This window comes from Acanthopagrus latus, chromosome 21 (genome assembly GCF_904848185.1).
Source record: "Acanthopagrus latus isolate v.2019 chromosome 21, fAcaLat1.1, whole genome shotgun sequence".
NCBI lineage: Eukaryota > Metazoa > Chordata > Actinopteri > Spariformes > Sparidae > Acanthopagrus > Acanthopagrus latus.
In genome coordinates this window covers 28361483-28388789 of record NC_051059.1, presented here as the reverse complement: position 1 = coordinate 28388789, position 27307 = coordinate 28361483, and the positions used below count along the sequence as shown (strand labels likewise).

Here is a 27307-nt window from a genome sequence, read left to right as displayed (position 1 = left end):
CAATTTATGAATCCTTCTTTATTGTTCTTGACATAATCTTTATGGTATGTACATCACAAAAGTCTACATTAACTGTTTGACTTCACTATCAAAGACAGTGACATCGTATGTGTCGCTCCACAAAACTGCTGAAATATAGAGACCTGGAATGTACAGACAACATAGATTGCATATTACATCTGCCAATAACTTCCCCTGTGATGTACTCTGGTGAATAACTTGCTGGATATACTGGAATATCTCCTGATCAGCTATGTTTCTTGCAAATATAATTTTCATAAAACATATGACATACAGCTATACAATGATATTTCAGAGTGGGCATTTCTTTATTTTTTTCATGTGGGGAATACTTTTTCATGCTGGATGTACACTGGTTTAATTACCAGCGCTTACTTACTACATATCAGTATTCGTTTGGCAAACACACAACACACATCATCAGTAAAATCATCGTCACCATCTGCAAAAGCAATTATCACCTCACACACACACACATACTCAACCATGATTTTACAGAAATACACAAACAGTGAATCTAGGATAACCGTAATGATGTGTCTGAATAAAATAAACAAACCCAAGAGTTTCATGTGACACAGAGCACATTTAAAAAGATCACAGCACTACAAATTCTGGTATATTCCACAGCATAGCAACAAAATCTGTACAACAAATGTGTTGCAAGGAAGGTATAGTTTTTTTGTTTTTTGTTTTTTTCACTTCTACGACGTTTTTTCATCTTTTTGTAGGAGTAGACATGTAGAGATTGCAACATTCCCAATAAATTATAATTATTTTTTCTTTCAGAGACAACAAAACAATTCCTGAAGAGGGTATACCACACTATCACATCATGCTTATTAATTTTCAGTTATGCTGGGAATACTACTATTTTATTACCAACACTTTCAGTTTCAGTTGAGTTTAAACTACCAGAGAAAGCCTTTTGTTGTCCTGCAGGAAGACTGCAGCAGGTTATAAGGTGTTTTTCAGTGGGTGGCTACATGTTGACTGCACAGCTTGGACACTGATGTCTGAAGCTTCTACTCATTTTTCCACCAGCTGAAGAGGCTTCTTACTCCAGACGTTGGGTAAAGTTTTCTGGGAAGAGTCCTTTATGAGCACCAACCCCACATGCTAACCAGTCACTTTCTTTCACCCCTGTGAGCCAGCCGGCATCCTGCAAGAAACAAGACATAAATACCTGCCTCGACTAAAATTATAAAATTTTAATGACTTGTGTAATTACTGACACTAACAACTCATATATAAAAAATTTTTAATATCAACAGCTGTTCTCACCTGATCCTCTACTGAAGCTGTGGGAACCACCAAAACCACATCACCTCTCTTCAGTTCTAGTTCATCTGAATTCGCAGCTTCAAAGTCATGCATCGTCTCCACCTGCAGGAAGAAAAACACAAACACATTTTTTCTGGCAAGAGAATCACAATGTTGACAACTTCTTACAAAAATGCATGGAGACAGTGTGTAACTCTTTCTCTTGCTGCTTTAAAGGTTCATAGCGAATAGCTGCAATAACTCCCACCTTGTAAAGAAAGTCATCAGGGAGTCCCGACACACCACCAGACGGACTGATGTGTTTCATGCTCTGGTTCTCAGCTATCACATCATTGTCACTGATGGTGGTAGGAGAAATTATGTCAGCGTCACGGTCATCATCCCCTTCGTTACTGGAGGCAGGCTCAATCACCACCGAGGGGATTGGCATCTTTTCCTGTAGAGTGGGCACATGGCAGTTGGCTCTCAGAATAATAATGTTTCATTTTCTCTCAAAAAAAATTGTAACAGACAGAAGACAAGGCATATCAGAAACAAAAACTAAAAGACTATTGTCTGTGTTTTCATGTAACGTGTGCTACTTTCACCACAATACCTAATTTGTTCTTCTGTTAGCACATTCACTGTTCTTGGCATTGGGAGTGATGCATTTATTTGTTCTGTTATGGCGCTCTCTAATGATTAGTGGCTGTACTGTGTAATTTCCGGTCTCTCTTCAGTCTGGACTGAGCTCAACTGCAAGAGGTAAGTATTTAGGGCAGTTTGTACGTACATTAAAATTACACAGTGATAATGCTGATTTAAATGCATAGCCTCCTTAGACATGGGAATTAATTCTCTGGGGGTGAAACTCTGAGACCTGTATTTCATGCAATCTCTCTGAGACATACTGTACTGTCTAGTGAACATCCTGGGCTTTATAGTGATACCATAGTTGTGGGGGTGTCAGGGGTGTGGGAACTTCATTCAAAGCAGAGCTCCACCCAAGAGCCTGCAATCGTTGTGGAAGGTCATCTGATGAGTCAGTGTTTCCCCTATATTCATTCTACTGCTTGATTGTCAGTGCCACTGCTGCCACGAAAGACATTATTTTTGTAGGTTGAATATCACAGACAAATGGCAAATTTAAGTTGCACACAGACAAAGCGCTGACCCTAACCCTAACTTATCTTGACATCAAGTACTATTGTCATTACTGCAATTTGGATAATTTCTACAAGTCACCGTTTAAGTTGAGTGACTGAAATCCTCGTCATCCTATTCAAAGACTGCAACATTTGACTTATCACACCGGGATGAAGTTAGTTTCAGGTTGTATATTCGCCCGATATTCACTTGGGTCCAGCCGCGACTTTACTGAGGTTCGGCCAGTGTCAGCAGCAGGAGAATGGTTAGCTCACCTCCCAGAGCCTCGCGCTGAAGCACTGAGACTGATTTAGGGACAATCATGACATTACTTTGCATAAATACATTCATACAAAATAACTGCAGTTTTTTCAATATCTTCCATGTCATGTAACCCAGTGCCTCGAAACCAGCAGCAGACTGTATTAGTAAACAGGAGAAATTACACAGCTGTTTTTATTGTAATTTAGTGTTTTCTCTATTTTATATTAATATTAATATGCAGAAATTATTTATTTTCTCAATAGCTTGGAAGTCCTGTGGAGTGTATTAAAGTGTATTAAATGTCACATGTTTTTGTGAGTTTCAAAGACCAAAAACTGCTTCATATGTACCATGCATGATCTGTTGTCATTGCTATGTGTGACATGACCTAATGTTGTTTCTTTCTTATGATGTTTCTTAAAATGATATTTAAGTGTTCAGATGTGTTTCCTTCATGTAACTGTTTTAATGTTCATGTAATGCAAAGACATTTTAACAAATCCACACCAAAATTAATGCCGTACCATTAGCTACATTATCTTGTTAGATTCTTACTGAGACTTTTGCCTCAGCGATTATCACCTATAGATTATTGATAATTGGTGACATGATAGTTACCGATGGAGCTGCTTCCACTGGAGATGCGGTTTCCTCAGCAGGAGAAATCTGTGTGTAGAAAGAAATTAATTAATTAAACAGGAATATACCTGTACACAGTAGCTTTTACTTTACAGTCGTCTTTATGATTATAATAGATAAAACATCAATGTAAACTTGGTGTCTTATGAACAAAGATGAATTTGGATGAGAAATAAACAGTCAATCTTAACATTTGACACGAGTCGGGTGTTGCAGGAGTTTGAAATCAAGAATAGTGTCATTATCTTAAGATTAACAAATGATTAACAACATTAAACAAACATATGCGATACTTACAGGATAACTATACTGTTATATAAATATCACAATCACATTCAAAGTAACAAACCACAAATCATAACAACATTAGTCATGTAAGACTCATGCAGGTCGCAACAGTTGGGATTAAATAACTCAGAGCATGTTGCTTTGCATCAATTTACCTGTGAAACCTGATTCTCATTGATCCCTTTATCTAAAGAATAGTATTACATCTGTAATCTGACTGCAACTTTAAATCACTTACACTCATAATCAGAATTAATTACTGAAAATGTATTTTAAAAAAAAAAAAAAAAAAAAGTTCCAATTTTATTTAGTATTCTTAATTAAGACTTTTCTCATGGAATGAACTGGTCAAAAGAGTATTCACAATGTCAATTGCAATTGGCTAACAAATTCTGGTTTAATCAACACAACAAAAACAAGGCAAAATATAGATTCATAAGTACTTTGTTTAACCCTAACCCCTTCCAATACATTACCAGCAGCATTTTCATTTTCTATTCTCTAATCACTATTGACAAAAATACTGATTAAGTAAAAAAATTGTTTCTTTGACAAATAAAACAAAAGGCCAACAAATAAAACACAAAAGAGGTACATATACCAAGCTTTCCTTTGTCATATCTCAGACATCCAACTGTCATCTTTGAAGACAAAATCTAATTATGGCTTAAAAATTTGAAATCCTTCACATTTCACCTCACAACTCCTCCACCAATATGACAATCATTCCAACAATGGAGTCAATTAAGTTAATGTCGATGATTTACATATTATGATGATAATGGCAATAACAGTGATGTTGATGATGATGATGATGATGATGGTGCTGATGATGACAACGATGATGAAAATGATGACGACGATGATGACAACGATGATGAAAATGATGACAACGATGATGACAACGATGATGAAAATCATGATGGTGGTTATAATAGCTACATTGTTGTTACAGAGTTATGCTGATGTCCACTCACAGCAGACTGCTCCTCCTTCGTGCTGCCAGAAGATTCTGCTGCATCTTCTTCGCAAGCAGGAGAAGCTTCAGGTTGCTCCACCTCTCCTCCCTCAGGGGAAGCCGGATGTTTCTCTGCATCTCCTCCAGCAGGTGGAGATGCAACCTCACCAACAGGGGGAGCTGGAGGCTTCTCTTGTTCCTCAACAGTTTCTGTCTCTGAGGCTTTAGGAGCCTCAGCAGATTCGGCCTTAACTTCGTTCTTTTGCAAAGAAAGATGGTAGTCAACCCTAAAACTGTTCACATTTGCCACTTTGCCATCACATATAACACAAAGGATATAATTCGAAGCAATTACCCACCATTTATTCATACAACTCTCAAAGTATTTAATAGTTACTGTTGAACTAAGGCAAAGCAAAACTTTAAATGAAATATCTACAACGTTATGGAAAAAATACTGTTGACCAAACAACAAGAATAAATAAAGTTCACTTAAATGTTTGAATACCACTGTCAACAAACACAGGAGTGAACACAGCATTATGAATAGCATACATGTCACCTTCAACAAAATATTGCATATAATGTACTGTACTTACCATCTTATCAAAATCAGCAAAAAATGATGGGGGAGTGGCATCCTTCACAGTGCAGGTGTTAAAAATAAGGAAGAATCAAAACCATCAGTCAGGACCCAGAAATACATGAATATTTACCATTCACAGTAAAAAAAAAAAAAAAAAAAAAACAAGAAAAACATTTAGAGAATATTATGGTACAAGACAACTAGAAGGCTGCAGTAAACAATACAAAACATTTTGATTTTTGATTTGAGTAAATCTTTAGTTCCTGTGGACTGAATTACATCTAAATAATCTGTATTTTTGAAAAGCGGAAATTTCATCTGGACAATGGCTGCAAATGTAAGTTAAGTTCAGCTAATTACCTGTGAAAATCCATTAAATGCATCAGTCGCCTGAATCAAATTGCAAAGACAAAGAATCACTGTTAAAAAGCCTTCTGATAAGACACTTACATGAGCTGTAGAGATTGTTTTGATGTCAAAATAAAATTATGGCATGAGCAAGCAGATAAAGCAAGCAATAGGAGAGGTGGGAGGAGCTCAGGCTGGGATCCAGATTTTAGGGGACATACTTTCACAATGTTTCTCAATCTGTGGGAGGGTAGAAGGCAGGAAGGGGTTTTCGTTTATTTCTAGTCTACTCTATACTAAAATCTACCACACTGAAGAGGGGAGGAAGTCAAGTACCTCTTCTTTTTCTGTATCTAGCTCTTGGTACAACTTTCCAAATCTCCGGTTTGCAGCTTCATCTTCGGACATGTCTGAATTTTCTGGTTCTTTGTGCATTCTGGGAAGATTTACATCTTTAATTCCTCCTGCTGCTGAGGCAGATGCAGACTTTTGAATGATAGAAGAGCTGAAGCCACTGTTGTCACTAACTTCCTGCCAGGTTGTGATGTTGGAGGAAAGACCCTCAGTCATGGAAAAGTCTGCTGGGAAACTGTTGGTAAAAGTGTCTGTATCCCACCCACTTCTTCCATCTCCAGTGGCCACAGCCCCACTATCTCCTGAGGTCTCAGCAAATGAATCAAATTCAAAACCATCCCCCTTGTTTCCAAACTGTGCTTCCTGTGTTTCAGCAAAAGGATCTGAATCAAACCCACCTCCTTCCTGTTTTTCAGCTAAAGAATCTGTATCAAACACACCTTCTCCCTGTCTTTCAGCTGAGACAACTGAAACAAACACACCTCCTCCCTGTCTTTCAGCTGAGACAGCTGAATCAAACGCCCCTCCTCCCTGTGTTTCAGCAAAAGGATCCGAATCAAACGCACCTCCTCCTGGCATTTCAGCAAAAGGATCTGAATCAAACACACCTCCTCTCTGCATTTCAGCAAAAGGATCTACATCAAACGCACCTCCTCCCTGCGTTTCAGCAAAGTAATCTGAATCAATCGAACCTCCTCCATGTGTTTCAGCTGAGAGAACTGAATCAAACCCACCTCCCCTCTGTGTTTCAGCTGAGAGAACTGAATGAAATGCACCTTGCCCCTGTGTTTCAGGAAAAGGATCTGAATCAAACGCACCTCCTCCATTTGTTTCAGCAAAAGGATCTGAATCAAACGCACCTCCTCCATGTGTTTCAGCAAAAGGATCTGAATCAAACGCACCTCCTCCATGTCTTTCAGTAAAAGGATCTGAATCAAACGCACCTCCTCCCTGCGTTTCAGCAAAAGGATCTGAATCAAACGCACCCCCTCCCTGCGTTTCAGCAAAAGGATCTGAATCAAACGCACCTCCTCCCTGCATTTCAGATTCACAGACTCTTATGACATCTTTCTTTGCAGATTCTGAATGAATTCTGTCAACTGAAATGAGATGACTTTGTTTGCAGAACAGCTCATTTTCAGCTGGACACTGTCTGTCTGCTTCATCACACTCTCGTAGAACTCGTTCTACACCATCATCTCCACCTCCCCACCCATCTGAGGTGTTCACTGGAGGATGATTTTCATATAAAAGTTCATCATCTGCACTTGCCCAGCCTCCCCCCTGACCTCCATCACCCCACTCCTCAGCTGTCTCATATTCAGACCCAGACCCATCTGGAGACTTTGACCACTTGTCTCCTCTATCCTCTGTGCTGTCCTCAATCTCTTCACCATACTCATTGGTGAATATAAGACCTGGGGTGGACTTCCTGCGATGTTCCTGCCCTGAATCTGAGACCTGTTCTGTCTTATCTTCATCATCTCTGATGGCAGAAAGAGGAAGATTGGAGTTAGTTTGAAAGTCCCAGCTGCTAACCTCATCTCCAGCTGCAGTGGCTGCCTCACTATCGTGAGGAGGTGTAGTTGCGTCTCCACCCAACTGTGAGCTGTCGGCCTGGTGCCAGCCCTGAGCCCCACCCTGTACCCCCTCTGGCCCTACAGCAGGGGCGTCGGCTCCTGAGGCAGCAGGGGCGTCGGCTCCTGAGGCAGCAGGGGCGTCGGCTCCTGAGGCAGCAGGGGCGTCAGCTCCTGAGGCAGCAGGGGCGTTGGCTCCTGAGGCAGCAGAGGCCTCGGCTCCTGAGGCAGCAGGGGCATCGGCTCCTGGGAGAGCATCTCCATTTGCTGGCATTGAACCAAAGTCAGCGGACCAGTCTGCAACAAAGCTGGCATCTGCAGCCTGCTTGGGAGAGCAGGGAATGGGTTAACATTTGACCCTGCTGCTGTAAAGCCACAGTCGGACTGGAGGGAGTGCACATTCAAGACAAAGAATGAAGGGTAATTTGGCAAAAACACATACTGATCTAATAGGTCATTATTATTATTTCAACTGTTATATGTTAAGTTATAGTTATTATACTAATGTGGTTATTGTTGGGGTTTATTTTGGCACTGTAAGTATTTTCATGCCAATAAAGCTCACTAAATTGAACATGATCTTAAGATTCCCTGTGGATTCTGGGTAAATTATTTATCATCTGACATTAAAGTCATAGTGCATCTTTTATGTCATGAGTCACTAATCGGTTTCCAATGCACTTTGTTACATCAATACACTAACATGTGATGACATTAATGTATAGAGTGATCATGCAAATTTAAGTGAATATGTTAACGTACATAGTGACTATGCGGTGTCATTGACATCCCTTTATCAGTGATTGATCAAGTGTTCGTGATGATGACAAACAAATGAGATGGGACTTACCGGCTGAGCGGTTTGGGCATTTGCCTTAAAAGCAAAAAACAGAAAGTGATTTTCTTTTCAATGTTCATATCTACAGAGACAACCACAGAAAGTGTCCTTTTTTTACAGTTACTGGAACAACTTCACCTTTTAATTCTTCCTCTCCCCACCAAATAAGTGTCTCCACAATACATGTATTATTTGCTTTTCATACATTCTTTGATTATCCGCATAATGTGCTGATAGAACAAATTCTATGTTTTTTTTTAAGCAAAATGGGACAACAGTTTCCCAACCTCTTGATTTAAAAGGCAACACAGCAACGACGGCAGTGCGCCTGTAGAGAAACTCTGGACAGTCTGATTCCAGTGACAAACAGGTGACTACAGAGACTCATGGTTACAACCACCGCTTCAGTGATAAACATGACATATCAGCATCTAGTCTACAGTACTATAAAGCCAGGGTTTATTGAGTGAGTTACTCAAGTTAGTGTTTGGCCTGTTAAACGTTGTTAATGAATTCACAGTGTGACATGATATCCTTAAAGGACCAGTGCGTAGGATTCAGTAGCATCTAGTGGTGCACATCTTTCACAATGTTAGCTCGTGGGAAAGTCTTACAGGGAGATTAATTACACAGTTGGCCGACTAGAAAAACTTGGTTCAAAGCCTGTACAACATTTCTGCTGATTAAACTAATGAAATCAATATGGTCAATATTATATTCCATTTAATCTGACTCAACTGACCGTTACAAAACATTAAAATAAACAGAGGACTTAACTCACCGACCACATATCCCAGGGAACGGCAGTCTGAAAGGGCCAGAGCACACATTGTTCATGTAATTACATTTTGTACAGATAAAGATTAATATGATAGGATTAACATGGGCACATTGACAATGAACAAATGCCTTTTGACTGTAACCAGACACTACAATTGACAAAAATATTGATACATAATGACAATTACATTTGACTTACTTTTGTATTGTGCTACAACACAAAGACAATAAATATAAAAGTCTCATCAGTCTCATAACAATCTTAGAAAACTAAGATGAACAGCTCCTGTCTACACTCCATCTGTCAAATAAAATATACTGTGATCTACATCAGCAACTGTACAACAGCTGATGTGATAAAATGTGTTTTTCAAACTGTTTTTCATTCATCTCAGTAACACCAGGATTTTAATGCACATGTGAGGCCATGATTGTGGTGTAAAATTCAAACAGGTTTAGGTGTCCAAGGTTACACTGCTGTGGGTTAAATGTGAGAGAACCTGTGGTATCGGTGAAACACTTTCATCTGCCTGAAAAGCATCAAAGTCCAAGTCAAGAAGAGATTCTCCAGGTCGTTCATTGGGCTGTGGATGAAAACAAAACAAAAGGTAAATGCAACACACTCAAATGCACATTAGTTAGTACGGTAGATATATGATGACTCCACAGACCTGAGATGGTGAAGGTGCAGGTAAAAATTCTCCTCCAAACAGGTCGATAATCTGCTCCTCTGCCACCTCCTTGGTAGGTGTGACCTTGGGTGGTGGAGGCACCGGTGGTCCCTTTTTAAGCTGCCACATGAGATGATGATTAGTTATCAAATCAACACAATACATTTAATGCATCTTTACTTTGTCTAGTTATTTTTACTGCTTCCTGTTCTAAATCAAGGAGGTTGGAGGGAGCCACATGTGGATGATACACAAACAATTTTGAGCCCACAGAAAATTCTTATAATCAACTATTATAATTTCAAACTAGTAGCACCTCTCTGGTTACCACTGTAAGGACAGAGTAGTTGGTTTGAAGAGCTGCAACCAAACTGTGTTGGAAAAGTCGGAAAACTATTCACAACAACCACTTTATTTCCATTGGATTTGACAATGTCTCAGTCTTGTAATGTAGCATTTATCAGCAGCAATGACTGCTTCATTCATGAGCTGTGACCTAATCTACTGCAATCCTTGCTTTAGAAAAAGAAAAAAACATGTTACTGAGATCAATTAAATAGTTAATTCCACCACATTCAGTGAATTCACCAAAGAGCTTGTGGTTTTATTTCCAAGAAAACTGGTTATTGTTTTACAGCAACTGTCAAACTGCAAGTAAAAACGGGATATTTCCCAGTCTCCCAACTCATTCCCTCATATTAAAAGTCATATAATACAATTTATCGGTGATGCAAAAGCATATGATGTTGAATGACGAGGCTTCTCTATTTATCGCTTCTGCTTTACAGAAAATTTAAAAAACAACAACAACAAAAAAACTACTTGACATGCATCTGTCTTTGATTTAAATCTGTGGAGATGTGTGTTTCTCAGAGTTTACAGAAGAAAACTGAGCATGAGGTCTGAAGAAGATCTGGTGAACACTTCCGGGGATATGCAGACCACAGAAAGAAAGCCAGACAGGCAGACACATCTGCCTCCTGTGACCACATCTAAACAACAAACGACAGCTGTGGGCGGTGGTGAGCACACATAGCCACTAACATGTTTCTTCCATCATTTCAGTAACATCCACAGATAAGCTGGTCAATAAGGTTTCTCTGGAAACATGCTGGTTACCCACAATGCTTTTAACTAATAAAACTAGTAGCTTTCAGTTGTTACATTCAATCAATACTTCTGGTCTTGACTCAAGAAATCAACAAATTAATCAATTAAATTCTGGAGACTTCATCCAGAGACTGCATTCTTTCAACTTCTAAAAGCTAAATTCAATGAACAATTTGTTTTCTCTTTTTTTGGCTATTATTGCATTTTAGTTATTTACTAACATGACAAGACATGACAGTGACTTATTTCAATAAAACCCCAGAAATCCACTACGAAAGTCTCGTCCCGTTTACAGCAACCAATTAATCACATACAGGCACTACAGACAATCCGTACCAACAAATGAATGTGACATGGTGAGTTATCATGAGCACATAGACACAAAAAAGGACAGAGACATGTTACAGGTCAGTGATGCCAAATGCTTCCAGGAAGCAGAGTTTGTTTCAATCACTGGAGCTCTGGAATCTCCAAAACACACAACTACAAGAAGTGCTTGGTTCTAATGAAATATTTTACTGATTCTATTTTCTAAAGGTGGATGACAGAGTCACTTTTAATGTCATTTCATTATTTTTACAGTGTAAATCCACAGGAGTTTCTGCAAAATGTGACCTCCCACAGTTAGCTCATGACCTGCTAATACACAAAAGACTGGGAACTAGTGTTCTAGAAACACGACACATACTATGTACACACAAACTAAAACATCACATACACTTACACCATACATGTACACATGAATGAAAGCCTAACAATCAAAGTCAAATTTGATAACCACAGAAGTCTGCAGAGTCAAAGTGGTGTTCTACTTCTATCGGTATATAACAACACTGGTGTTGTATATTGACTAACACAGACACTGACACAGACAAATGATGGAAACTGATACATGTTCACTCACCAATTAACAGACAAAAGTGCGCAGCAAAAAAACAGTCACAGAGAGTTACTGTGAAGTTCTAACAGTTAACTGAACAAAGACATAATCAAATGTATAGAAACAATTCATATTTACTATGGTCTATATATGATCAATAATACTACCTACTGATCACTATGGTCTATGAATAAATAATACTGTTTACTGATCACTATAATATATATATATAGATATATATATATATATATATATATATATATATATATATATACACACACACATATACACATATATATATATATATATATATATATATATATATATATATGTATGTGTATATATATAATCACAAGTACTATCTATTGATCACTATGATTACTTGTTCAAGCTCCAGTGTCCTTGCCTGGAATGATTAGGAATTGAAGTACCTGTGTAGGGGATTTGGGCCGTGGTGGTCCAGGTGAGACGGGGCGGAGCATATGATTGGAGCTCACATCTGGACTCTCAGGTGGACTCTCATCTTCTGGTGGTGACGGGGTTCTGGCGAGTCGCAGTGGTCCTGAATCACTGAGAGAAGAGACAAGAAAATCTTTAAAATGCTTAACAAAGGTCACATAATACAACAGCTTTATCAAAGGTGCTTCAACTGTAACACTAAGTGGACTTCATATGTTGTGCACTGCATCACACGAGACACCATTATGTAGTACTCATGCAGCATTCAATTTGGCAATCAATAATATTTCATAATTATCAGGGATACATTTTAATTATTATCGATGATAAGATCTAGTTTACATTAGATCATCTTGGGGCACCACCCTTTAAGAAGGGAAAAGATAGCCAATTCAATAATATTCAATAATCCAATAGCAAAAAAATGGTGAGACTCTGAATCTGTAGCTGACACGTTACACACTCCCAGATTCGGACAAGCACCTATTTGATAGGCTCTGGAACCACCTTTGTCACTATCAAATAAATGTTATGTAATATTTAATGTCACCTATCCTCTCTCTTTCTTTGATTTCCCAGAGAAGTTTCTCAAAAATCACTTGTTTGTCTATTTAGGAGGTATTTTAAATCTGATTTTACAAGAAGGTTAGGTTAGGGTTAGGGGGAGAGTCATGTCACATGGTGACACCTGAAGCTTACTTTAAGTTGCAAGTTTTGTACATGAAACATGAGCTGAGCTGGCATGTGTTTTATGCTTTTTAGTGTCTGAATATTTTGACACATGATAACTGTAAATCACACAGGTCAGAGGACATTGTGCTGGGAAGTGATTAAATGAGAATATCCCTCACCCTAATTTAAGATGTGTGTGAAGGTGCGAGTCTGCAGCACTATCCCCACAGTCCTGAAATGGATTGGAGGCCATGAATCAGATGGAACAGCAGAACATGGCACTTAGTTTGGTATCTTAGCCTGCTGCTGTTTCGGTTGGGTTTTGTTTAGGGTTAGGGATTTTTCTGCCCTAATTCCATTTCCATTTCCCCCATTGTAGCAAACACAGAAGAGACAAGTCGACAGGGAGGTGAAACGACAGTCAAGGAGAGCGACAGAATGAGGGAGATGGTTATTGCAAACAGTGATCTTAATCAGCTGTTACTACAAACGTTGCCCTGCCGGCTTTAAGTAGAATATAAGAGAATAGAATAGAATAGAATAGAATAGAATAGAATAGAATAGAATAGAATAGACTTTAATTCATCCCACATCAGGGAAATTCACTTGTGATAGTAGCAGGTAGACAGACATACAATAAGTACAGGTACAGACATTAAACATGTGTACTAAAGATACAATACGGAAAGGACTATACGCTGTGTGCATTATATACAGGAGGCAATCTGCTAAAAAATGTTTGGTTTTGTTTAATTTGCCTCCAGGCATTGTCCAGTGTACTGCAGGCACTGTGGATTCATGTTGCTTTCAATCCCAGTGTCATCAGAGAACTTATGCATATGGCATCACTCTGAGTTGTACTTGAAGTCAGAGGTGTACAGGTGAACAGGTGTAAGTACAGTTCCCTCAGTGGAGCAGTCCCTTGGCCTGAATTATGGAGACTTTTCTACAGTTTATTCAAAGCCAACCTTCTAGTTATGTAAATACTTGGTTTGGTGAGAAATCTCACTTGATCAGGTGTTCCTTTCTATTTAAGAAACTGAGTTCCAATTAAAAAAGTTCAATAAAAATCTACAATTTTAGGATTTGGGACATTTTAGATCAAAAATAAAAATATATCAACCTATTTTAAATAAATCTGCCCTCCACTGACTAAAATCATAGGATAACACTAACTTCCAGTTTCCCTGTTTTGAACACTAATTAAATAATTAATAAATTAATCTTCTGTATTTAACCTATGTAAAAACCACGAACTGGAGAGGCCTTCGGACACAATGACACTGTGCAAGTGTACAAGCTGTCTATGGCGTAGGAGACATATGGGACGCCGTAGCACTCAAAGGTCCGACATCATCTGGTGACAGTGCAGCCTGTTGCAGGGCAACAACAGGGCAACAACAGTTACATCTGATCTGGACTCTGACAGCCCTCAAGTCGACAGGTGTCATTAACCCTGGTTTTAGCGCCATCAGGTCTGGGATTGGAACTGGCAACCTTTGGGCCATTACTCAGCTTATTTTACCTATTGGCTACACTGTAAAAGTTACCCAATTATTATTTATACCCACCAACCCTACTATAGCAAGGTACAACTTTCCCTGATCGGGACGATCAGGAATTGCGATCTTCTTGTCCAGGATATTTGTGACATTCATCTTTCTTACTACCGTACTGGGTTGCATCATCCCATGTTAATAACAATGAGAATCCTCATCAACACAATAGGTACAGCAGAAAATGTTCAAGTGAAAACGCTGTGAAAACTGACCTTGGTGCTCCTTGGATGGTGAACATTTTGTCAGAGTGCTGCTCAGCCAGTTGGGTCATCACTTCATACAGCTGCCGACAAACCTGCACAGTCCGATAACAATGACTCAGTTCAGCTTCATACTTGACACATGTCCTATCCTTTCCTATTTAGTGTGATGTCAATCTTTTTTACAACCTTCTCTGAGCCATGTTTGTGTTAGTGACGTGTTGAGTGAGACGATGTAGTTCACTGAGCCCTTTAATACAAAACTACATGAGATTTTACTTTACCTACAACATATTCATGACATAAATCACACAGGGGCAATAAATAATTTGTCTCTTTGTTCACTACCAGCCAAAGCTTTTATCAGAGAAGGTCCATGAGAGGAACCAGAAGGGGCGTGGCTTCAGCGCTCTATTCACATTAAGGGGAGGAATTTACAGCATCTGACCAATTACAAACATGGAAAAGTCTTTGTTCCTTTGATAATGTCATTTAAAATGTGTTGGGGTTAGGATAGTTTATCATTTGCCGTTGTCTCCTCACCAGAGAGATTTCACGGTGAAATTTGGCCTCCAGATTTGTCACACTCTTAAAGGTGCTGATATAGAAGCCGACCCGGCTGCAAAGCAGAAAGAGAGAAAATTTGGTTATTATTGGTGATTCTGTGTCAGGCTTATTCTCACAATCATGAAAACATGCTTAATAAATCAAACTGCTTCTTAAACATTTGGGGTCTCCACATAATTTACAGACAAAAGTACTCCTCAAAAATTAGTCAGCTCAAAAACCACCATGAGCAACTAACGTCAAGTGGGAAGAAGGAATTAGACAAATTGTCCAAATTCACATCCACAGCAATTTGTTGCACTAGAAAATTGCAAATTCACCTTTTTGGAGACTATAAAACTACATTTAAAAACTGGGAGCACCAATGGACTTGCAAATATGCCTCCGGTAATTTTGTTTAGTTTCCTTCGTTTCCAGTACAATCATCTGATCCACTTTGTCAATACATATGGAGTTATTGTTCCTAGGCAACATGTTTATTACTCTATCAGATCCCAATCCAGAGGGGATGAAGAGTATGGGATAAAGCCTGGACATGGCAAGGGGTGACCCATGACCAGATGATGATGATCATAATGGATGAACAACATTCAACCCTGAGTGGGATTCTCGGCAAATCCTGCATATTTTAGAAAGGGGAAACACTGATGTTTTTACATAATTTAAACACAGCTTGAGCTTTTTGGTATAGTGTGATGGTTTTTATACCGAGTTAGTTGCAGCCTCGCTTTAAAAAGTCAAGGAAAATTATTTTCTCTAGCAATTTAACTGTGTGCTTTTTTCTTTAACAGGATATTGTTATTACATTATTATTATTATTGTTGTTATTATTATCATTGTTATTATTGTTGTTGTTTTTGTTGTTATTCTGTTACTTGTTTATTATCAAAACATGTATGTTGTGCTCCTAGAATTTTCAGCAAGGATTACAAAGATCGACTCCTTGGCCTCCAACCCCAGGAAACTATTCTCCTTATCCTCTTCTCTCATCACCCCTCGTACCCCTCCCTTTCCTCCCTCACTGCTGTTAACTTTGCAACTTACTTTACCAAGAAAGTAAAAGACATCAGCTCCTTGTTTACTACTATGTCCATCCAGAAAGCACCTCCTCCTACCCTCACCTCCGATGGCCTCACCTGCTTCAGTCCTCTCTCCTCTGAGGATGTTCACACACTAGTGACGTCTAACCGTCTTCCCTTGACCAGGTTCCCTCCTCTAGTCTCCAAAACATCTCTCATGGCAGCCTGCCATTCCTCCCCACTCTGATCAACTCCTCCCTCACCTCAGACCTTATTCCAGCTCCTTTCAATACAGCCACAGCAAAGCCACTCCTAAAGAAACCCACCCAAAACTCAGCTGACATCCGAAACTACAGACCTGTATGTCTTCTTTCATTCCTCCCTAAAACCCTGGAACATACAGTCTAAAACCAACTGTCATCCTATCTTTCAGAAAATGACCTCCTTGACCCAGATTAATCAGGCTTCAGGACCGCTCACTCAACTGAGACGGGCCACCTCACAGTGATTGAGTTACTCGGTGCCTCCAGAACCTCGTCCCAGTCGTCAGTCCAGTTCTCCTCAACTTATCTTATGCGTTTGACAGTCAACCACCAAATCCTCCTCTCCACTCTGGCTAAACATCGCTGACTCTGCTGTAACCTGGTTCACGTCATACCTGACAAATCGCACCTTTCAGGTCACATGGAATGGCTCCTTGTCTAAACCCTTCTTTCTGGAAACTGGTGTCCCTCAAGGCTCAGTATCAGGACCGGATCTGTTTTTACTATACCTTGATCACTCGGCTCTGCAGTCACATCACATAGATTCTCTGACCACTGTTATGCCGACAACACCCAACTGTTCCTCTCTTTCCCCTCATCCTCCTCCAGCACCCACATTGTGACTCACACTGAATGTCTGCAGATATTTGTGCTTGGACAGCTGCTCGTCACCTCAAACTCAACCTTAGTAAACCTGAACTCCTCTTCATCCCGGGGAAAGACTGCCCTCGCATGGACATGTCAGTCACTGTCGAGGACATCACGGTATCGCCTTCATCAACGACAAGGAACCTGGGTGAAATCCTGGACGACGGAGTATCCTGCACCCAAAACATCACTGTCCCATTACTGTGGCCCGATCCTGCAGATTTGCCCTCTACAACATCCTTATTATCCAGTCATTCCTCACAAAGGACACAACGTAACTCCTAGTCTAACCACTGGTCATCTCTCACCTTGACTACTGTAACTCGCTTTTGGCTGGACTCCCAGCCTCTGAGACTAAACTGGTGCAGAATATCCAGAAATCTGCAGTGAGCTTTGTTTTCAATCTGCCCAAATTCTCCCATGTGAACCCCCTCCTCCGTGACCTCCACCGGCTTCCTGTTGCAACCTGCATACGATTCGAGATGATGGTACTGGCCTTCAAGACCGTCAACAGAACTGCATCCATTTACCTCCAAATACTGGTCCAGTGCAAGCACTTCGCTCAACTACATCAGCTGGCCAGCTGGTACCACCATTGATGAGAGAAATTAAAGGTCACTCAGCAAAGTTCCAACTCTTCTCTTCAGCCATGTATAGACATGTAAGGACACAAAAACCTGCATGGTCTGAAATTTTCTCAAGCACCACCGTAAGGACTCTGGGAGTTATCTTATCTATCAGGATTTGTCCATTACCTTACACATAAAACACATTTCAAGGGCTGCCTTGTTCCACCTACAGAATATCTAAAAATCAGGAACATCCTGTCTGAAAACATGCAGAGAAATTTCTCCCATTAGCAACTCTGACGAATTAAAAATCTTCCTCTTCACATACAAAGCCCTTAACCCTCTGGAGTCGACAGCCAGTGCCTTACCTCTCTATGTTGTCGTTGGTCAACGTAGGGCGAGACTCTGAGTACTTTTCCACTTCACCTAACCCTCAAATCATGTGACAGATTAAGATGTGACGCAGCAGCAAGACTGAGTCTCCGTTTCAACTTGTGCCAAAAGTGCAGACTTCAAATTAAACACCGGTTTTTAAGTTGTGTTGCTCAGCTACATAAAACCAGATGTATGATAAATAATTTACGCCATGCTTTGTCGCCATGTTTGGTGGCTGCAAGCAGACAGAGCTGCAATGCACAGCATTTGGTTGCTGAGGAAGAGGAGAAAGTTGTGGGAGTGATGGCAGAGAAAAAAACAGAGATAGCTTTAGCGATAGTGAGTTATGACATTTGAGAGATTTGTGACATTTAGCATGTTTATAGTTTATGGTTATAGTTTATAGTTAGTGTGTTGTGTACTGTGTAGTGTAGTGTGTGGTATAGTTGTGTTTGTTTTATGTGTCAAAACAATGAGGCAACTGCTGAATGTATAGCGGGCAGTGTAGCTCTTATATGAGCAGGAAGGAGCCAAGGAAGAAGCGGAGCCTGGGGCACTGCCTGCATTTAAATGTAAATAGTTGTATAACTTCGTAAATTTCATACTTTCATACATATTTCAGACTTGTGTACAAATTTTTCAAACAACAAACAAAAAACTTTCTAGACCTACTAATACCCTGCTATCCCACTTGAATCCTGCACTGTCAGGATGCAGGGTTACTCAAGCTTCTCTCCTGTGGAACTATTCTCCAGAGTCGGTTCAGGAGGCAGGCACACTTTCTGTGTTTGAGTAGGCCCTTTTTGATAAAACTTATAGTAAGGTTATAGTTATACTTTTATTACTATTAGTATTCATATCAAGATTAACAAAGCTCTTAATACTGCTGTGTGTGCTGTACTCCCCCTCCCCTCCTTCACCCCCCTCCCTCTCTGTCTCTCCCTCCCTCAAGCCCACCAGTCGAGGCAGATGGCCACTCACCACTGAGTCACCCCTGGGGGGTTTCTGCCTGTTAAAAGGCAGTTTTTTCTCTCTAATGTCACTAATTGTTGCTCATAGGTGAAATGTTGGGTCTGTGAAATGTTGTAAATGTTGTAAATAATTCAATCAAGGAGTACAGTCTAGACTTGCCAAATTTGTAAAAGTAACATGAGATGACTTTTGTTATGAATTGGCACTTTACAAATAAGGATTGATTGATTGATTGGTTGGTTGGTTGGTTGGTTGGTTAGGGTTGGACTGACTCTGAAGGCCTCGTGATGCTGTCGGACAGGTGTGTATGTAAGGTGACTCACCCATCCCAGAGAGTTGGCAATTCATTCTGCAGACCAACATTCAGCTCATCAAAAACTCTCTGAGCCTTTTTTAACTCGTCTTCTGCCTGCAAACAAATACAATTCAGTTTAACAAAATCTACTTCATACAACATCATGACATATTACACCTGGACCCTTCTAAAATCAATCATGTTCAATCACAGATGGTTGACTCACCTTCATCATCTTGCGGTCATTCTTCATTCCTGACATCTGCAGTGTTTCAACGTGATGACGAGCACTGTCATAGTCAATGAGTTTCCGACTTCTTTTGGACACACGTGTCTGAAACATCATAGAGTTTTAGCCTTCAAATGATGAACCATCAACATCATTAAATGTTCTCTCATTGGAAAACAAGCTGTTACTTTGAGGTCGGGAAACTGTTGCAGGTACTCGTCCAGGTTCAGAAGTGTGGAGTCCACCAGCTTGTTATGGAAGTCTTCCCACAATGCATCACAGTCCTGTAAGATAACACATATCTACATCACAACAACTCAGGGACACATGAAAACTGTTTATAAGTACTAATAACAATTTACAATAACAGCCGTCAGCATGCTTACAGGTCCATGCCAGACACAAACCCTGCCTCACTCCAACCCTACATGACCCCATACCCACTTGATCCCAACCCTGCATGACCCCATACCCGACTGACCCCAATGCTGGCCAATAATAACCCTGGCTGACCCTAACAGGCTGGACACAGTGGATGCCTGCGTAGTGCATAGCAGCTGCATTGCTGCTGCAGTGCAACATCTGACTGTTAATAGGGAGTTTGCCATAAAAAATTATCAATAAATATGATGTGATTTCCCTTTATCCCCATCAATAGAGTGAGACAGCAGGAAATAGAAAGAGTGGGAGAGAAAGTGAAAGAAAAGTGAAAGGGAAAGAAAGACACTGCCACAAACTGTTGTGTGTATTCTCTTCATGTCTGTGACATATTATACTAGGGGTTGGCGATATTGCTAATGTTGGTATCAATCTGATACCAAGTAATTACAGGGTCAGCACTGCCGATACCGATACTTTTTACTTGACAATTCCTGATCATTGAATGATTTTGTACTTTTGCCGTTAATTATGATTATGATAATACTAAAACACTGGATAAAGATTTTAGTCAAACAAGACAATGATATTTAACATAATTAAATCTCTTCTATAAGTTCAGCAACTTATAGAAGAGAGGCTACAACAAAAATATCAATCTCATTGCACTAATATCGATCCAATACCCATACTCACCTTGGTATCGATCCTATCGATATTTGGATTGATCTGCTCACCCCTGTACTCTACACATACAGATATTAAATGTGTAATGAAATGCTGGTATAACGTGGATGACTGTCTGCAGTAAATGTTCAGGCCTAATTTAGCCACAAACTGTGCAAGGGTTAACCCAAGACTTCAAATCTCTAGATCAAGCAATACAACAGCCCCACTGGACATGTGCAGGAGAGGCATGACTCATGTATTCAGTACTGCTGCTCTAACCTGTTCACATGGATGCCAAAAATGAGAAGCGAGAAGTAACGCCACACAGCAGTGCTGCACATGCATCCAGTGTGTCCAGCCTTACCTAACCCTAACCCTTGACTAATACAATACCTGCCTGACCCATACCCAGACTGACCCAAAACCTTATCCCGCGCCTACAAGATGGCATATAGTTTCTTTGGGTAAAGGCCTTACCACAACTGAGCTCCACTCTTGATCTGATTCCTTGTTCAAGGCAAGGTGCTGCACGTCAGTTGTGACTGATGCAGGTGGATTCTAAGAATAATAATTAGACTGACACCTGGAAGACCACACCTGGAGCTGTTGCCCCAGCAACAACAGCTGCCATATCATGAGGACATAAAATCCCTACAAAAACAGGTGGCAGAGATTTATGGAGGGTAATATTTATTCAAGACATTTTTAATAAGTTATTTAATTTTAAAAAATTACAAATTCAGTTGAAAAATCTTTCTCTTCATTTTGTATGATTGTGATGTCACAAGATTCAAATACAACTTTCTTAGCAGGTTATTTATCAACTGTTTAAAAACAATTATCATAGCTATACATTAGCAGACATGCCTAGATGTTGGAATACATAGCTACACATTGGCAAACAAAGCTAAATATTGACAAAACATGACTCGTGTCTAAACAGAGCAGTGCTGTGAAGACCTGCACACCTGTGATGCATTTAGGTGTTGTTCTGCAATGTGCCTTCAGGAATGGTTCCGTCATTTTTTGTACGATGCGCTCATAAGGCATTCCTTCATGTTTGTACAGTGTGCTCAGGAGTCGTTCCATCATGTTTATATGATGCGTTCCAGAGTCATTCCGTCATGTTTGTACGGTGTAATAAGGTGTCTTTCCATCATGTTGGTGCGGTGCATACAGGTGTCGTTCTGTCATGTTTGTATGGTGCGTTCAGTATGGTGTGCATAGGAGTCATGTTCATTCTGTTATGTTTGTGCGGTTTGTTCATGTGTCACCCTGTCATATGGGTGTTTCCATGATTCTGACCTTCCCGATGATCATGACATCATCTTTTCCGTGCCAGTCTGGCTCATAGACTTCATGTAGAGACTGTGTCAAGTTGATGGAAGCCTGTTGCATCCCTGCGGGTACCAAAATACAGTCAGTGATGTACAAGAAACAGTCAGCTGATCAAAGTCTTAAAACTTCAGTCATATGTTTAACAGAAACCAGCAAAAAAAAACCCTTTTTACCTGAATAATTTTGTACCAGCAGGAAGAAGAACCCAATGTGGCTCAACTACATCTTGATTAAAAAGCATTGGTCTAATAGTGTTTTATACATGATGTATGATATATATACATATATATGTTTAGGATATATATTTTGCATAAATGTGATGTATGTTTAAATGTATGGAGGATTTGTCTCACCTTTAATGGCAGACATGTAGGCCTTCATCTCTCTCTGCAACCTAGAACCTTCAGACTGACACACACACAGACACACACACACAAAATCCCTTTACTTTAGTGAAACATGATGGCTTCCTGTTTCCCATTCAGAACAAGTGTGTTTTTCTCCAACTGGTGAGGCTGCAGTCATGACCTAAAAAAGTCAAGTGAAGCTGACCAGCCATCGTGGCTCTGATGTTGCTTCCATCTAAATAAATATTTCCTGAGCAGACATGAACAGAAGCAGGTGACTTAAAGATGAGATAGATGAGAACCTCAGAGGATACATTCAGGTGTCACAGCAGCTGTATGAGGGCTGGATGTTTTTGTGGTGTCTGTCTGACAGGTATAGACAACTCTTTGGTCTAAAATCAAATACTTTATAAATGAAAATGGTAGCGAGTTGAACTATATGGTGCTAAAAATAAAAGCTCTTCCCGACTGAAATGTCCACTGAACTACTACTTTTTGACTTTTATATATTTTTTAATACATGCTATCAATGAGTTAGAGATTCAGGTTTAAAGTTACAATGAATTTAATTTCCATTAAATTATAATTTATTGAAAAAGCAAATAATTCAATTAAAATATTTGAAAATATATTTGAATGATCACTGTAACTTTTCAATTAATTGAAGACCCACCCTTCATATACAGTAGCATTAGAAAGAAATAAGAGATAAACAATTTAAAGCTGGTAGTATGATTCATATTCACAATTCATATATTCAATTAAAATAGCTGTTATTATTGCTGTGGCTCTTCCTAACCCTAACCTGAAAAGAAATTATACAACACATTATATTTTGTATACATTTAAAGGGTATGCTAACATACAATGAACTCATTACACGTCATGGCAGAAAAATGATATTCAAAAATATGTTTTCATTAGTTTATGATCAGCTGAAATGAGAAGAAGTCTGAGCCCTAACCTCAGACCCCTATATCATACATGTTTGATATTTACAAAGTACACTCTAGATAAATATATCTGTCCCATCCAAGCCAGACCACAACAACCAATGATAGATGACTCCCAGAACAGCTAACAGTGTTGACAGGCAACAGTAAAAATGAGTTAGCATGCTACTGAATATCATCACCTCCAATTCTCACTGAATAATCCACTTTGACCATGTTTCCCCTAAAATTCTCTAACCCCAACATGTTTCTTCTGCTTGTGTTTTAAGTGATAGTGATACTGCAGAAACGACTCTTGATCCAAATTGATGATTTGTTATGAGCTATGTTGTAGTTTTTTTTAACAGTCCAATACATTACATTCTGTATGGAAAACATACATGATAAGTAGGAGAAATATAAAAGTTTCAAAGAACTCCATGAACCAACCAACATTAAAACACACTTTCACACATTCTTTATAACATTATAAACTTCTTCTGGTTCCATTAGAGCTTTTATATTTTTTCTCTTTATTCTTCCTGTCACAGTGTTTGTTTCTAAGAAGTGAAACTCTTAGACTCTCTTACCTCCTGTCTCCTGAAGTTGATGACAACTTGTTCAAACTGTTCATCTTTGGTCTCATCTGCTTTGCCCAGTTTCTGCAACACCTGAGAATGTATGAAATGATACAGATCCAAATTGTTTAACACTTTTTAAGAACAGTTTAGTCACATTTCACAGTTATTCTGCTTATTTTGTACCTCATTATCTGAAAACACAGATTACTTTATCTTATCTATCTATCCAAATGTGTGGGTGAGGCCTGACAGCAGCTCCTTGGTTGCAGGAAGTAAACATCCACTGACATGCTGTTTGTTTCTTTATATGAAGATCTAAAGTCTAGTTGATTTCAGAGACAGGTGATTTGTAAAAATGTTTAAAACATGAATTAAAACTGAGCAGCTGAGCTCACAGTGACTCTGCTTCATGTTTAATGTTTAATCAGCTGTCTCACATTTCTGCTAAATGTGTCCCTGAACACAGCACGAAGGAGCTTTATTAGTGCACAGTGTGACAGCTGTCAGCACAGAACAAATACTCCTCTGTTTTCAAATGTTAGCTTACTAGATCTCATTGGTTGGCTGACTGCCCATATAAGGAGCAAGTCGGCCATAATTTAAGTGCACCCATAAACATTAAAGGACTGATGCAGGTGAACTGAACAAAACTGGAAACAAGTAAGAAGAAAATTAAACTCCTCTTTGAACTTTGCCTGAATGACAAACTGTGACATGAAGTCCAATCTCTTTGGACCAGGTGATCACAGGTAAACTGAGTTGCAGACAGGACACCAACACTGACGTTATGTGACCTCGTTTCTGCAGAAAAATGTACACATGAAATGATTCAGTTTCCTGTCGCAAGTGTTACAAACACCCATCAGCAACCAATCAGAACCAGGTGACATCTCAGAAACCAAAATCAATTCCCATCATTCAATCATAAACAGGTAAGTTGCATAAACTTAGTTTAAGAATAGTTTTGACCTTAGACTGGTCTAATTCAGTCTAATTAAGCCAGACTATTCCTTAAACATGACGACTGACTCGATGTGAGGCAAGAAAGTTTAGCCCATCGTTGCTCAATATTTTTGATCACTGTCCCTCAACAAAAATGACATTTTCAACAGCAAATGTGTCTCACGACACTTTCCTCTCAGGTCATGTTTTGTTGCATGGCAGACACCGTCATATCTTAACGCACACTGGGATTGGGTTACACCCAGCTGTCAGAGGGATACAGTGTTGTGTTCAGCGAATGATCATTCATGAACTCTTTCAAATTCTGGGTGAACGTGAACTGAACGTACTATATTTCTGCCTGATGAACGTTATTGTGAACACTTTCATTGGTGTTTGTGAACACAGCTCTCTCACAGTTTAACTTCGTTCAAGAGAGTGCCAGACTTCCATCGAGCCTTCCAGGTGAAAACCCGGCAAAAAACACCCTCAACAGGCCTTAATATGTAGCGGAAAATCACCAACACCAGCCACCACAGAATCACACCGCCACATGCGTCATCAACATGCGAAGCATGGGGACAAAAACAAATGAAGGCAGCTGCACTACCTCAGACTCTGCCTCCACCATTAATACAGCATCTTCGTATGATTACTTAAAACTATTTTATAAATCTGACCTTTTTGTGTAAACTTCACCTGCCAGGTTTCAAGAAGCAACTCTGAACGTCAACAGCAAACCTGAAATGGCACATTGAACTCAAGGTATGTGCAAGTGAATAAAAAATGAAAAGACATGGTAAAAGTGAGCCAAAACAGATCCTCTACCACCATCACATTAACGGCGTACAGTAACGGCTCCGCTGTCTTCATCTCCCAGCCGCAGCAGGACAACCTGGTTTTGCAGTATACTGTCAGAGAGCTGCAGCTTCAGTGTTAAAACTGATAAAATAATTGCTCTCTGTGGTTCTATATGGTCTGTGACAATAATTTTGAAAAACAATAGCTTGCAGCAACATATTGGGGAAAAAAAAGAGAATTAAAGCTGCAAGCAGCAAAGAATGGGCCCAGGCAGTCCACACGTGTCTGGGCATGCTGCCGCATAGATGTACTCAGGGCAAGGCCCTCTACATATTTGAGCAATGATGGATGGCAGATTGTATGTGGAAGTTATAATGAGTTGATGGTTTTATGGTGAAGCATCAGAATGGACCACGCCATCAGGTGTGACATAGGACCTGCTCGGGCAGGTTGAGACCTGCTCAGGCCCTAACTATGAACTAGTTCATTTTTGGAATACAAAACAAATAGTGCGATACATAGTGACTACACCATTTTGTAGTGCTATCCAAATGTCTAGTGGGAAATATTATACCCTCTTTAGTGACTCAAAGTATCCCACAATGCATTGCGAAAAGTAGTGCACAACCAATGGTCACTAACCAAGTAATATTTACCATCATGCACTGCACAGTCCTCACTGTTTATATACACAGTAATGGATTACTTTATTACTTTATACAGTAATAGACTACTAGATTTTAAAGAGGGGGAAAATACTTTTTTTCTTTGAATTCTATTATACTGTTCACTTACATTGTTTTCATTAATTGTTTTAAAACATGTAATAGACTTGAAGAATAAAGAATGAAGAAATAATCTTTTTTTAATATTTGTTTATATTGATGCTTATTTTGTCAAATCAAAAGCTGCCAACTGTTTCATTGTTTCTGAAACAATGACAATAAACGTCTATTCTATTCCATTCTACAAAATAGTATATAGTTTAAGCATATAAACATAAAAATACTTATAGACACAATACAGTCTGTATGTGTTGCTACACAGTTAGTATTCTGTCTACATGTATTTTTATACTTAGATACATGTATAGCAAACACATTATTATATATATATGTAAAGGCAGTCGTGCAGGTGGCTGATCTGGCGTCAGAAGTGTCGTCATCACGCCACAGACAGGGCATCCCCGCCCCCCCCCCCCTTCTCCCGACCTTGGAGACGGAAAACACCTCCTCATATCATTTCTTCAAAACGTGAAATTTACGCGTGACATATTTCACCGCACGTGACGTAATCGAAAGGCGTTACAATGGACGTTAATCCGCTTCAGCCAATCAAAACGCTCTCGGTTAGATTCTGATGATATTATCATTTTATGTGCATATTTTGGAAACATCATGACGTCGCTTTCCCTCCAGCTGATAATTAGAATCTAAATAATAATGTCAATAAAAGGAAACACCAGAGAAGACTTGAATAATCTGAGACAGGCCTGCAGCCTTCAACCAGCTCCCAGTCCTCTGCAATCTGTCCTCCATCCCTCCATCCCACCTGCACCACCACCACCACCACCATCAGCAGCACTTACCTTCTCTTGCGCACGGTTCAGTCGTTTCTGAACGTTTTTAGCGAAAATTCCCGTTTTGATTTCCGCCATGATGTCCGCGAGACAGAAAGAGAGAGAGAGGCGGATTATCAACGCGAGACGAGCTGACAGGAGGGGGAGGGGGAGGTGTGTGTGTGTGTGTGTGTGTGTGTGTGTGTGTGTG

General features: G+C 39.6%; 1 protein-coding gene across 7 annotated transcripts; it reads right to left on the bottom strand.

Annotated features, from left to right (window-relative positions):
• On the bottom strand, positions 1-27283 carry amph (amphiphysin). Of its 7 annotated transcripts, none has more exons than XM_037085166.1 (22): positions 27127-27283; positions 23805-23885; positions 22289-22343; positions 21903-21997; positions 19739-19834; positions 19548-19655; positions 19350-19435; positions 15157-15232; positions 14626-14708; positions 12155-12293; positions 9734-9853; positions 9563-9646; positions 9064-9090; positions 8295-8318; positions 7407-7769; positions 5526-5555; positions 5179-5220; positions 4599-4838; positions 3313-3360; positions 1553-1741; positions 1306-1407; positions 1-1183 (listed from the first exon to the last, which is right to left on the bottom strand). In XM_037085166.1, exons 1-22 carry the CDS (start codon positions 27193-27195, stop codon positions 1079-1081), a joined length of 2262 nt encoding a protein of 753 aa, XP_036941061.1. In that variant the 5' UTR covers positions 27196-27283; the 3' UTR covers positions 1-1078. The 7 variants fall into 7 exon arrangements, with proteins under 7 accessions (XP_036941061.1, XP_036941063.1, XP_036941062.1 ...); XM_037085168.1 differs by having other exon boundaries at positions 9734-9844; XM_037085167.1 differs by having other exon boundaries at positions 7407-7766; positions 27127-27195.
• Between the last annotated feature and the right edge of the window lie 24 nt (positions 27284-27307).

Coding starts and splice junctions, on each gene's coding strand:
- amph (XM_037085166.1), bottom strand. CDS start 27,195: ATGGCGGAAATCAAAACGGGAATTTTCGCTAAAAACGTTCAGAAACGA. Junction 9,647..9,733: donor CTGCACCTTCACCATCTCAG/GTCTGTGGAGTC, acceptor TTTCATCCACAG/CCCAATGAACGACCTGGAGA. Junction 1,184..1,305: donor CAGCTTCAGTAGAGGATCAG/GTGAGAACAGCT, acceptor TGTTTCTTGCAG/GATGCCGGCTGGCTCACAGG.